Below are 14,076 nucleotides of genomic sequence, written 5' to 3'. Positions count from 1 at the left end.
ACAAAGATGGCGCTCCCTGCCCAATGCCTCCTCGGGAACCGGACCCGCTAACCAGCGGTGGGGGACACAATTACAGTGCAGGTGAGTGGCCAGAGACCCTGTATCTAAAACCAGGGGAAAGAAAGCAATAATAAAATGAAATAAAAAACGGGGGCGTTTAAAAATAGCATATAACGCTATAAATGCTCAAACAGCGCGCACACCCAGCAGCAAGGCGCTGCTGCAATACTTAGCTTCCGGTTTCCAATGCCAGACTGTCCCGGTACGAACTCCGCCTTAAATAGGCAGCTCCCAGTGTCCCTGAGCGCCAGAACGCTCAAAGATGGCGCCCAGAGTTCCCCTCCCACACAAAGATGGTGCTCCCTTCCCCATCCCACCCTGTATCACCTTAGCTGCTTGCTTCCCATGCCAAGCCTTGTCTGCTGAGCGATCCTCTACAGGATTTAGATACAAATTTAGATCACCTCCCCAAATGACGTGTGTCGGTGAGGTGGAGTGCATCTGTCTCCACGTTGTCATGAAGAACTCTGTTTGGTGGGTAAGTGTTGACTAATGTGACAGCAGTGCCTGCCAACTCCCTGTGTGCAATTAGGAGTCAACCCTGGTCATCTGTATAGTGAGTTCCAAGCGTGAAGGGGACCCCGTGTTTGATCAATAATAAAAACCCCTGTGAATAAGTGGAGTAAGAGGAGATCAGCTGATACGCCGCCCAACGGGTGCCCATAGTGCAGTTTGAGCGCCTATCCAGGTGTGTTTCCTGTAGTAGAGCCACTTGTATATTGTGCCATCTGGGAACCGAAGCACTAATCTTACCTTGCGGGGATCATTGAGGCCACGTACATTCCATGTGATTAAATTTATAATATCTCCTACTTGTGTCATATAGTCTCCTCATACCATGGTGATGGTGTATGTGCTCTATGTTGCGGTAAATGTATGACCCGGGGAACTATGTGTTATGTGTGGGTATACAACATTTAGACAACACAACATCCTCCCCCCTCTCCCACTTCAGCAGCCCCAACTAGCCAAATACATCTCCAATTAACAAGGAACATACATCATTCCAACATTGACATTACGCTCAAAAACAATAAATTGCAGTACAATGTACTAGACACGTCTAGGGTGCTCCCTCGCAGGGTTTTGCCAGGTTCCCAGGTTCCCTTCAGATGCACAGAGGGGACTGGGTTCATAGGAGCTATGTTGACCTTCTCTAGCCAACTGGAATTTATCTACATTCATAGTTTTCCGCAGTCCCCCCTTGCCAGAGCAGCCGCCACCATCACCTCCGATGAACGCTGAGTTCTCGCCTGCAGTCCCAGGCAAGGCCCAGTGTTCAACCACAATGATCCATCTTCAGCATCTGATGTGTTCCGCGCTTGTATACCAGGCAAGATGGTTTTTAAGTAGTCTTTGCCTGCTTTGAGTGTCGTGAAGATTTTCTGTTGACCACGATGTTCCACACAAAGGCGCACTGGGTACAGCACAGCATAGTGATATTTGCCTTTAGTAGTTGACGCTTAACTGGCAAGAACTCTCTCCGAGCCGACTGTAGCGCAATTGTAAAATCCAGGTAAAAAGCGATCTGATTACCCTGGTACTGGACTTCTCCTTTTTCTCTGCCAGCCAGAGGATGGTATCCCTGTCTTGGTATTTCAAGAGTTTCTCTATGATGAGCCACTAGTGGACCCCTGGTGGAGGTCGCGTCATGAGCGCACAGTGTGCCCGTTCCACCACTAGTATTTCAGATAGGTTCTGTGCACCAAATGTCGTCGTCAGCATGCCCTCAATGTAGGTCTCCATTTTACCTGTGTTGGTGGATTCCGGCATGGCAAGTATTCATAAGTTGATGCGGCGAGAGCGTGCTTCTAAGTCTTCATTCTTTGCTTGGATAACTGCTAAGACACGCACCATGTTCAGACTTTTCGAGCTCACAGTTTGCATCTCATCCTCGACCTTCGATATTCTCTCTTCTGTCTCAGCAATACGTGAGGACTCAGTGTCTATTTTTGCCGCCATGTTGATGTACTGCAAGCTGCTCTACATGGCCAGTCGCGTTGCTTCAAGGGTACTGCCCTCCGCCGTCCCTGTAAGCTACCCACCTCCGCACCTGCACTTGTGTCTTATGGTTGTTTCATTGAGCCTCTCGTTTCATATGTGAGCCTTGCTTGCGTCTCGTCTGTTTTCCCCATGGTGAGCCCTGTGTAGTGCAGCTTCAACACTTCTCTACTTCATCTACAGCAGTGACACTCACCTTCCCGCTCAGTCTGCAGCTGTGGGTGGTGTTTGCCGCCTGGTGTTGTTTATATTGTCTCGCCTAGTTGGGGATTCAAGTTAGGGGCTTTGCAATGTGGAGCAGTGATATATTAACTTACCGAGCCATTTTTAGACTATGTGATGTAAATTTAATATTTTAGAGCACCTTTTAAAGCAGTTATTTGCTAGGCATGAGTTGTGAAGAAAGTCAGTTTAAAGGTGACTCTTTGTAAGGAAGAGTATTAAGAGATCGGCATGTTTTTACATGTCAGAGGTTTTAAGGAGACAAGTTTCTAAGCCGGGTGTTTGGTGGAGTTTCTAAAAGGGGAGATTAAATTTTTTTTTTTAATGATATGAAAGCCAGAGCAGGTGGCCCCTCCTTTCGCAGTCTGGCCGCGCAACTTTGGAACTCGCTTCCTGTTTCCATCAGAGTGATTCCGAACCACCTTGCGTTCCAGAAGGCCATAACGACCTGGCATTTTCCTGTATAATCCTTCTGCTCTCTGGTTCTTGTCTTGGAGTGTGTGGTTTGCGCTGGGACGCCCCGTCGCTGGGGCAGCTATGCGCATTATAAATTCGACAAATAAATAAAAATAAATATTTGCAAGTTAGACTTTTTTGAGGGAATTGTTTTGCATTTTGTTTTTGGTGGATGTTTTTAATTGTGAGTTTTTTTTAGAAAAAATCTTGTAATGGGAAGATTTTTAGGTAACAGTTTTTATGGTGCTGTTGAGAAATGGATGTTTTTAGTGGCAAGATATGTAAAGGAGAGTTTTTTCACACAATACTAACAGTATAGCCATTTTAAATGTTTTTTTAGGTTGGTTTGTTTCTAGATTTCTGTGGGGAGATGCTGGATTGAAAAACGTTTTTAAGACAGGACGATCAAGCACATTTTTTCAGTTGGCATGTCAATTTACATCTTTGTTTGTGTTTTCTTTTCAATACAGGGGCAAGGGTTCTGCTGTCGATGTCTTCGCCAGCATTGGTGGCTCACCAGAGCTGGTTTGAATGGCTGGGGTCCTTATTTAGAGATTGGCACGAAGCTGACAGATACCACCGTCTAATGCAAGAGGTACAGTGGGAAAGGACGAGCGGGATTCAAAGGTGCAAATCCACCAGATGCTGATGACTGACTGGGAATGGAGTCTGCAGAACTGCTTTCTCATCCATAATAGTTATGTATAGGGCACTGAGTCTGATCATCCATCTCACCCCTTCAGAGTATCCAGCAAAGCAGTGTTAAGCCAGTTCTGTGGCAGGTGTCCTGTATTTATTCTGTGTATGAGGCAGTCCTGCCCTGCTGCTGCCCTTACTGCACCTGTGTGCAAAGGAATTATTGCTGCTTTCTCCCACTCTAAGCATAGCAGCTTCCACAGAGTGACTCCTTCTTGGAATGGTTCAGCTAACACTTCTATCTACACAGTACTCTATATGTGAACCCTAGAACTAGTTACAATATGCCAGATGTGGGTTCCAAAACTTGACTCAATAATCCAGATGTTATCTCCAGGACTTTACATGTTGTGCCTAACGAGGCCTCCAAAAATGAACAAAATATTCTATTGAGTCCAACAAAAATAGATTTTTGAGTTTTTCTGGTGCAATTAGTCCTGAATAGAATTGCCCGATAATGGTATGGATAGACTATGTAAGACTTTAAAACTCTTTGAGGCCTATCTGATGATCGGACTTGTTATAACCAGATTGTGATCTTTGCCGAGGAACTGTAGGTACATTTAGGTGATTTGTTTGTGTTTTGTTGGGCTTTGATATCTGCAGCCTGAGATGACACCTGGAAACTGTTTCCCCATGGAGGGTGAGAGGGGCCTAGTGACTCTGAAGTTGAACAGCAGTGTCGTGGTCAGCACCCTAGGCCTGGACCACCTATCCCGCTTCATCTTACGCAACATCACCTTGGCTCCACGTGACTTCATTGTATACGTAAGTGACTCCATTATACCTGGCGACATTAGTGGGGCCATTGTTGTTTTTTAATTTTTTTTATGGCTAGTGTAAGTTCTCCCAAGGCATCTGAGATGATGTCCCACCAGCCCCAGTGTACACATAGCCAGCTAGAGGTGTCCTAAACCCAATGGGTCTCCAGCCTTTGTTGATTGGTCCTCATTGCAGGATCTTTAACCTACCATGGTCGCTGAGGCCCCCCAAAAAAGTTCTAGACCATCTGCCCTATAAGATTGTTTAACTACCCTTAGGGCTCTGTGGTTAGATCTTGAGTGTCAGTGTGGCCAGCATATATTTCCTGAATCCTCAGGGTTTACGATGCAACCCACCGCCCCAATGGGCTTGTGACTGGTTCAAAATCTCCCAAAGCCAATATATTGTCAAGAAGTCCTTGTGCTCATTGGACAGTTTCTCTTTTTTCTCCTCTCACTCTTCTCCCTTTCATCATGTCTTCTTTACTCACCTCTCCCCTTCACTCACTCTCATTGCAGTGTTTTGATGAGGCCTTCAGCTGGGCAAGGAAACTGGGCGCCTTTCGGTATGAAATTGACGGTGAACCTTCACAAACATTCAGGGTCCAGGTGAGTAGCAGTAGGAGGGAGTGGGATTGTTGTAGAGTGGCAGGTTTAATTGGATAGGGTTTGTTGGTTATTCTGTGCTCGAACACCACTTGCCTCGCCCTTTAAGGGATACAGGAGCCGTGTTGCCTTGCCCTCAGAATTACAACCCATGTCACATAATCCCCCTTGTGCAAATGGACCAAGTTAGATATTGGGAGATCTTTTAGCAGGCTTGTGCCTCTTGAGAGGCCTGTAAGACTAGGGCAGAGTAACTCCTCCTCTGTAATGAACACAGCCTTCAGAGCTGATTTGGCAGCAGCAGAACAATAAAAGATTAAATAAGAATTTTTAACGCGGACAGGACCAATAATAATTTATTATTTGACTCCATCTGGCCCATATTACCCTTATCGATAAATATAGAAGAGGTTTGCGAAGGGTTAGAAGATAGTAAAGGGGGTAAGGCCCCAGGGCCTGATGGGGTGCCCATCGATCAATACAAGAGTGAAATGGATCTATGGGCCCCGATTCTAGTAAGGATTTTTAACGCCGCTACAGAAGGCCAGTTTCCGCCAAAATGGGGTCAATCATTAATTATCTCCCTTTTAAAAAAAGGTTCCGAATCCGAAGCCTGTAATTATCGACCCATATCGCTTTTGGATTCGTTACTTAAAGTAATGAGGCGGGTTATGCTGAGAAGGCTTGAAGCTTGGGCTGAAGATAATAACATTCTTTCACCATCCCAATACGGGTTTAGGAAGGGTTTAGGCACACTGGAACAGTGTGTTAACCTGTACCTTCTTATTAGCAAATATATAATGGCTAAAGGGGGTAAAATGTTTTTATGTTTTGTGGACCTGAGTAGCGCTTTTGATCTCGTGGACCACTCAATACTGTGGCAAATACTACTGGACACCGGCGCCCCGAAAGAGATTGTTTCTTTTTTGGCAAGGGTGTATGAGAAACTGTCTAGTAAAGTGCGCTACGGCCCAGCAGGTGAATGTACCCCCCTGTTCAAAGTTAAAAGGGTATCCGACAGGGGTGTGTACTTGCCCCACTTTTGTTTTCATTGTTTATTAATCAGGTGGATGCAGTACTAAAAAACATTTCCGCGGATACCCCTTTGATTGAGGGCCAGTCAGTGCCAATTTTATTATACGCAGATGACGCGGTTTTATTGTCACGTACCCCAATTGGCCTTCAGCGTCTTATTGACAATTTTACACTTTTTATTAATGACAGGAAACTTAGAATTAATAAATCCAAAACATTTGTAATGTCATGCGTTAATACATCGACTAAATCTGGAAAATCTTTTTACTTGGAAGGAACAAAAATGCTATCAGTTAAATCCTTTTGCTATCTTGGGGTAACATTTGCAGGAAATGGGAAATGGTTACATGAATATGCTAATATACGTCATAAAATGAGTAGAAATACTAATAGCATTTTTAGATTTTCTGCAAAAGTGGGAGCACGAAGAGTTAAAGACATGGTGACTATATATAATGCCAGATGTGTATCTTCTGCACTTTATGGAGCAGGAGTCTGGGGCCATTATTATAATCAGTCTTTACAACAAGATGAAAATAACTTCCTTAAACGCTTGTTGAGTGCACCACCATCGGCCTCCACAGTGATTATACACCAGGAAGTGGGCCTAAACTATATTTCAGATTTAGCAGCATTCCGCCCGCTTTCATTATGGCGCTCCATTTGGGCAAAAGATGAAACCATATTTACACAACGCATTATTAAAGACTGTCTGAAGCTCGACCACTGTTTACACATTCCTTGGTTGAGCTTCATTCCTCATTGGTTTAGTCTTTTATTTAAGCGCAATATCTTTATTGAACCAGAATATGCGGCCACAATTGCTAAAAAAGAGCTTAAGGAAACATTTTTGGCCCATAAGCGGGAGACAAGAGAGAGATTAACTGGGTTACAACCTACTGTTGTATTTTATGAGCAATTGAACCTTAAAACTGGTCTTCAACCATCTCTAGATGCTGTAACAATAACCTCACATCGTTTCGTCTTAACACGCTTAAGGCTAGGTATTGTTCACCATCTTGTGGCATTCCCGACCATGAAAAGAAGTACCAGTTTACCATGTCCATGCGATAACATGTCAAAGCAAAGCTCCTGTCATTTTTTACTGTTTTGTAAATTTTACAATTTTTTAAGGAAATTTCACTTGAAACCATTGTTTTTAAAATATCAAGTTCGAAAAAATGACATGAGGCTAGTATTTTCTCTGGAAAGCCCGGATCTGTTTTTTCGTGGCATCTTATATATTGCCGCCAGGAAATCAATTGTCCTATAAAAGTTTACTAAATTTAGAGCTCCTTAATTTTAGGCATTCTGTACATTATGCTTCATTTGCACAAAGTGATTTGCACATAAACATGTAATATTAATTATTATAACTTTGTATGTTGTATGCACTATGCACTAGTCACTTTATATACGCCACTTTACAAACACAATTTGCACATGTTCGATAATGCTAATATCTGTAATTCGCTATCGTTATTCGAAATATCTGATAAATTCTTGAAAGGCCTTATTATTTTACTAAGGACGAAATATCTGTGGGTGATTATTGCAAATTCTGTGCATCGCATATTATCAGCATAAGCTGTTTTACTGTGAAAATTAATTATACATTTTGAAACATTGTTATTTTGTATACTTTTTGCATATATTTTTCGCCCCTACGAAGTACTATTGTTAAATATGAAATGGAGGTTGCAATTTATGTATTTTATTTATGCTTATAAAAGAACAATGGATTAAACCCAGATCTCTTGACCTGTGGTGAGTCGTTGAAATGTTTCAGCACTCCGTCCATCATCTTGTTGTGTCAGGCTGTTCTGCAGCCACAGGTTTTGTGCAAAGTGATGTACAGCATAGGTGGTAGCAATAAGACTGGTTCCAAGCTGGGGCACCCACGACTTGGGCATAGTGAACTGTGAGATCTTTGCACCAGGATATAAGCACCGTTCCTGAAATACTAATCTGAAACTGACAGGCGGGCCCTGCCTAGAAACATCTTCACCATGAACAACAGCAACTGCAGTCCCACCCATCACCCCTACCAGCTACCAAATGGCAGTGCCCAGGAAGAGGTAAACTGTAGGCCTATGCTAACAAAATCTTCATGGAATTTCCAAAGGAGTCCTGTCTCCTTACTCCTCACTCCACTCTCCAGCTACAGGAATACAGGCAACACATTTCCACAGTCTGGGGAAGCTATCCTCAGATTTTAGCCAGGTCTGGTAGCTTAGTGGACTAATTCGTCCCCTGTAGGGGCTTTGTTCTACCTCATTGTCACAGGTTCAAATCCCGGCAGGTCCACTCAGCCGTTTATCCTTCTGAGTTCGATAAAATGAGTACCATTGAGTTGGGTAACGATAAACATCTGTTATTCAGCGCCAAGAAACTCTTCTGGATGATTGTGCGCTTTACAAGTATACATGTTATGTTATCATGCTACAACTGGGAGCATCCATTATGTATGCTGCTTGCCGCAGCTCTCTCTCTCTCGTTCACTCACTCACACACACACACACACACACACACTATCAGACATTTGTAATATGCTTACTGTACGTGCACACACACACTCAACAGGTCAGTTCTTCACATAACAGCTGAACTTTACATGATAATGGCCAGGAGACCATGGTCCCACTGACACAGAGAACAAGCATTGGAAATGCAATAGGTCTCGCAGCATTAGAGTTAGTGCTTTTAGAATTGTTTATGGGTTTTTTTGTAAATCTTTAGCATTTTTGTTTCCTGTAGCCAATGCTAAAGAATTTAAAAAAAAGCCATAAACATTTCTAAAAGCTCTAACTCAAATGCTCCGAGACCTATTGCACTGTGTGAGGGTGAGGGGTTGAGGGTGAGTGAGGGTGAGGGTGGGTGAGGGTGAGTGAGGGTGAGTGAGGGGTTGAGGGTGAGTGAGGGTGAGGGGTTGAGGGTGAGTGAGAGTGAGGGTGAGTGAGGGTGAGAGTGAGAGTGAGTGAGGGTGAGGGTGAGTGAGGGTGAGGGTGGGTGAGGGTGAGTGAGGGTGAGGGTGAGTGAGGGTGGGTGAGGGTGAGTGAGGGTGAGTGAGGGTGAGTGAGGGTGAGGGGTTGATGTTGAGGGGTTGAGGGTGAGAGGGTGAGTGAGGGGTTGAGGGTGAGGGTGAGTTAGGGTGAGGGAGTGAGGGTGAGGGGTTGAGGGTGGGTGAGGGGTTGAGGGTGGGTGAGGGGTTGAGGGTGAGTGAGGTGAGGGGTTGAGGGTGAGTGAGGGTGAGGGTGAGTGAGGGTGAGGGTGAGTGAGGTTGAGGGTGAGTGAGGGTGAGGGTGAGTGAGGGTGAGTGAGGTGAGGGGTTGAGGGTGAGTGAGGGTGAGTGAGGGTGAGTGAGGTGAGGGGTTGAGGGTGAGTGAGGTGAGGGGTTGAGGGTGAGTGAGGGTGAGTGAGGGTGAGTGAGGGTGAGTGAGGGGTTGAGGGTGAGTGAGGGTGAGTGAGTGAGGGGTTGAGGGTGAGTGAGTGAGGGGTTGAGGGTGAGTGAGGGTGAGAGGGTGGGTGAGTGAGGGTGAGAGGGTGGGTGAGTGAGGGTGGGTGAGTGAGGGTGAGTGAGGGTGGGTGAGTGAGGGTGAGTGAGGGTGAGTGAGGGTGGGTGAGTGGGGGTGAGTGTGGGTGAGTGGGGGTGAGTGGGGGTGAGTGTGGGTGAGTGGGGGTGAGTGAGGGTGAGTGGGGGTGAGTGAGGGTGAGTGAGGGTGAGTGAGGTGAGGGGTTGAGGGTGAGTGAGGGTGAGGGGTTGAGGGTGAGTGAGGGTGAGGGGTTGAGGGTGAGACTACGGGATCCTGGTGTTTAGTTGGGGGTCCTAAATGTGCTGAAGGTCTTAATTTAAGCCTCTTGCCTTATTACATTTATTTTTTATTCCAGCAGATGCTGACACGTGGTGCTAAGAGATAGCTATATCTGACTTTTCTGCACCAGCATTTGTCATTTCTACTTTCTACCAGGGTGACCCGAACTGTTGTTACCTTGCCCTCAAAGACATACTGGTTGGTGCATGCAAGTGTGGGAGAAAAAAGCGTTTGTTGGTGTGGCTTGTACCTAGACTGGATGGTGTTTGTTTAGTGACTGGAGAAGTGCTCCAGCTGTTAAGCTGAAAAGTGTTGCTGCAACGTGTGGATGCTTGTGAAGGACATCATGTAGTGAAGATGCTCCCTTGGCGTAAGGAGCATAGTAGAGAAGACGTGGTGAGGAGGCTGATAGCTGGTGAGTTCAGGATTTAGCATGCGGCCTGTGCATGTATGTAGGGGACATGCAAAAAGACCAGAGATGTACTTCGATCCTAGGACAACAAGTGAACGGGGTAGCTGGTTAGTATTTTAGAAAGGGTATATGCTGGATCTGTGTCACACGGCGGGTAAAATAAACAAAAAAAAAGAAGACGGAGGGAAGAGAGGGGAGGGGGGAGGAGAAATGCGACACGGCGGGAAGGGGAGGGGGCGGAACGGGGGCGGAGAGGGGAGAGGTGCGAGTAAAATAAACAAAAAAAAAGAAGCCGGAGGGAAGAGAGGGGAGGGGGGAGGAGAAATGCGACACGGCGGGAAGGGGAGGGGCGGAACGGGGGCGGAGAGCTGAAAAGTGTTGCTGCAACGTGTGGATGCTTGTGAAGGACATCATGTAGTGAAGATGCTCCCTTGGCGTAAGGAGCATAGTAGAGAAGACGTGGTGAGGAGGCTGATAGCTGGTGAGTTCAGGATTTAGCATGCGGCCTGTGCATGTATGTAGGGGACATGCAAAAAGACCAGAGATGTACTTCGATCCTAGGACAACAAGTGAACGGGGTAGCTGGTTAGTATTTTAGAAAGGGTATATGCTGGATCTGTGTCACACGGTGGGTAAAATAAACAAAAAAAAAGAAGCCGGAGGGAAGAGAGGGGAGGGGGGAGGAGAAATGCGACACGGCGGGAAGGGGAGGGGGCGGAACGGGGGCGGAGAGGGGAGAGGTGCGAGTAAAATAAACAAAAAAAAAGAAGCCGGAGGGAAGAGAGGGGAGGGGGGAGGAGAAATGCGACACGGCGGGAAGGGGAGGGGGCGGAGAGGGGAGAGAGAGAGTAGGCAAGGCGACACGGCGGGAGGGGGCGGAGCGGGTAAACAAAGACGGACATGCACGCGCCCGTGACTTTTAAGGTCAATGCGCATGCGCATAAGCTTAATGCGCATGCGCATTGACCTTAAAAGTCACGGGCACTGCAAGGAATCGCCACGATTCCTTGCAGTGTGGATAAAGAGTGGATAACTCGCAATACTCTCGCCTTGCTCGATGCGCATGCGCATCGACAGGCGAGACCTAAAAAGGTCTGGTCATGATCTAAAACACAAACCGTATGCTTCAGCTACCACCAAAAGGGAAAACCCCAGACCAATGAAAAAAGTTCAGTTTCTACTATGAAGGCACGATTTGGGTTGCCTCTCAGGTCACAGGACAGAGCCTGGAGCTGACGTGCTCAGGGACTGGCCTGGCCCTCTGCATTCACGATAGATTAGCATAATGCCAGTGCCGAAAAAGAAAACCAGGATACCAGTTTCTTTTGCAGTTGAGCAGTCTGCGTATGGGAACACACCTGTATACCATGCTGGATTTATTTCCATCCCAAACTATATCTCCATATACAAAACTGCATTAATAAATGATTAATGAAAACAGTATTCTTATGTCAAATTTGACTATGCCGCAAGGTGCAAAAAGTAAGTAAAAAGAAAGTAAAAAACCCAGAAGCAGAAGACAGATATTTAGGGAATAGTGGCAGGAGCTGAACCCCCTTCGTTTGTTAAACTGAGTTCTGTGTCTTGGCAAGCTTGGAACATCTATATCCAAAGCGTTAAACATTGATTTATTATTGGAGGTGATGATGAGGAGGTGCAGTTGTAGTCGATATCAGCAAAAGATGATCAAAGATTGTAGTCAAAGATGCTGCTGGTGAGTAAGGCAGGAATGAGCAGACCATTGGGGCTGGTGACAGAACAGAAGCAAAAGGTGGTGGAGCGATAGAATCTTAGAGAATGGTGGAAATGTGTCAGCACATACATACCTTGGTGGCACATGAGGCAGAAATAGTGATGTACCGAAAGAAACTGAGGTGTTGATAGGTGATTGCAAAGCTCTCACAGAGTGAACGATGAATGACCATCAGGTGGATGAGCACCCACCGATCTTCAGGAAGCACAGTTGGATGCTCCATTATAAATTTTCAGAAAAATCCTATGAAAGCAAGTGGGGCATTGAAAGAGAGGTCTCACAGCTGATAGTAAAAGCAATGATCATCCAAGCTCAAAAGCAGCTTCGATCCCAAGTAGAAAGTGATTTCATGACTACAATGCTGCTCTATAGGTACCTAGCAAACACAACAAGATGATGGACGGAGTGCTGAAACTTTTTTTTTGAAACTTTATTTTCGAGTTTTTTCAGTTAACTTTACAGAATGACAGCGCAATCAACACTCAGAAATCTCAGCACTATATCTGGTACTTTCACAGCTGAACGTGAGCAGAGTGGTAATTCGTCATACATGGTATTTACATACTTATATCATAATCAGTTCTTACAGGGTCCTTGAATCAGAGACGTGCTGCAAAGAGTATCACTTTATGCACAATGTATTGGCTCATTCTTTTCCAACATAAAAGATCTTGAGGCATCAGCACTAGCGCTCGTCCCTAACTTTAACAATCAGAACGATGATCCGGTCCTCTGTAGTGCAAACCATTGGCATCCCCAGCCTCACCTTCCCCTCCCCCTCCCTTTTCGTCAACGTGTCTCTGTTGTAATATGTAGGCGTGTAGTGGTCCCCATATGTCCCTGGGCCTCAAGGTCACTGGTTGTGTTTCAGAATATATTCCAACCTGTTCTTGACAATGTGTCATATCCCGTAACCGTTCCTTGAACTTAGGTGCTCTCCCCCTCCCCCATCTGCATGCAATTTTTCGTTTAGCTAATAGTAAAGCGGTATCCATGAGTTTCCTGCTACCTGCTGGTATATGTGCTGTGTAGCCTAGGACCATAATGAGAGGGTCTTTCTCAAAGTTAACATTCAGCATGTTCGTCAGTGCTTCGTGTATCTGCTCCCAGTATTGCCATATCAGTGGACACTCCCAAGCCAGGTGATAAAATCCAGCCCCCGGTCGTTCGCATCTTTCACACTGATCTGTGTCAGATAGCTTGAATCTATACTTCCTGGCTGGCGTGTAATAAACTCTGTTCAAGAATTTATAATGTATAATCTTAAATCGGCTGCTGGAAGTGATATGTCCCGTTATTTCACAACAATACTCCCATTGATCGTCCGTTATCTCTTGCCCCAGGTCTTCACTCCAGTGTCGCCTGGCCGAACCCGTCACCTCTGGGGTGTGAGTACAGAGACTACCATATATTCCAGAGACAAGGTGTGTGGTGTCAGTGCTACCCAACAAAACGTTCAGGGGTGGTATACCGTTCGGTTCCCGTCGGTATTCGGAGAGAAGAGTTTTCATGCCCTCCCGTAACCGTATGTAATAAAAAAGGTCTATGGGACTATGAACAGTATCTCCAAAGAATTGTTCCTTAGTCTGAAACTCTCCATTTACAAACAAGTCTCCCCATGTTGACCACCGAAGGCGTTTGCACATTTTTTGGAAGCCAGTTTCTTGTATCACAGTCACTTTGGGGTGATACGTCAATGGCATAAGCGGCGCATATAGCACGGAAATCCGTAACTTGTGCAATATCCTATGCCAAGCCTCGATAGTGCAAGACACAGTGCTTTACGGTGTCTCGAGAACATTGGCGGGTCCGTGAACGATCCCGCTAAGTGGCAAAGGTTGTACAATCCAGTCTTCAGCTGCTAATTGCGGCATATACTGCGTGGGTTTGACCCAGTGATAGAGATAATGCGCTTGAGCGCTCAGATAATATGTCTCAAAATCAGGGATATCAAAGCCCCCTTTGCTATACGGCTGTGCCATAACTGCCCATTGGAGCCTCGGTTGCTTCCCTCCCCAGATCAGCCTGATCAGTTTTAATTTCATAGTTTTGAAGAAGAAAGCCCCAGGGTGGTACGGTATATTAAGAAAAAATACAAGAACCTAGGTAGCACAACCATTTTAATTAGCAAGACTCTTCCTGTCATAGATAAGGGTAGCGCATTCCAGCGGGTAATGGTGTCCTTAAGCTTCATCGTAGCTGTGCCATAGTTCATCCGTAACGTCTCATCCTTGTCTCTTGAGATCCGGATTCCCAGGTATT

At 45.7% G+C, this 14,076-nt stretch overlaps 1 protein-coding gene across 1 annotated transcript in view; it reads left to right on the top strand.

Annotated features, from left to right (window-relative positions):
* Positions 1-14,076, top strand: part of LOC147748646 (SUN domain-containing protein 2-like) — a 129,887-nt gene that overhangs the window by 21,237 nt on the left and 94,574 nt on the right. The window contains exons 2-5 of the mRNA XM_086928369.1: positions 3,210-3,339; positions 3,707-3,728; positions 4,042-4,203; positions 4,716-4,805. Coding sequence (XP_086784495.1) covers positions 3,210-3,339; positions 3,707-3,728; positions 4,042-4,203; positions 4,716-4,805 — 404 coding nt within the window. The remainder of the gene's footprint in view (positions 1-3,209; positions 3,340-3,706; positions 3,729-4,041; positions 4,204-4,715; positions 4,806-14,076) is intronic.

Source organism: Lissotriton vulgaris, chromosome 1_1, assembly GCF_964263255.1.
Source record: "Lissotriton vulgaris chromosome 1_1, aLisVul1.2, whole genome shotgun sequence".
In the NCBI taxonomy this organism is placed as follows: domain Eukaryota; kingdom Metazoa; phylum Chordata; class Amphibia; order Caudata; family Salamandridae; genus Lissotriton; species Lissotriton vulgaris.
This window is presented reverse-complemented; position numbering and strand designations above follow the sequence as displayed.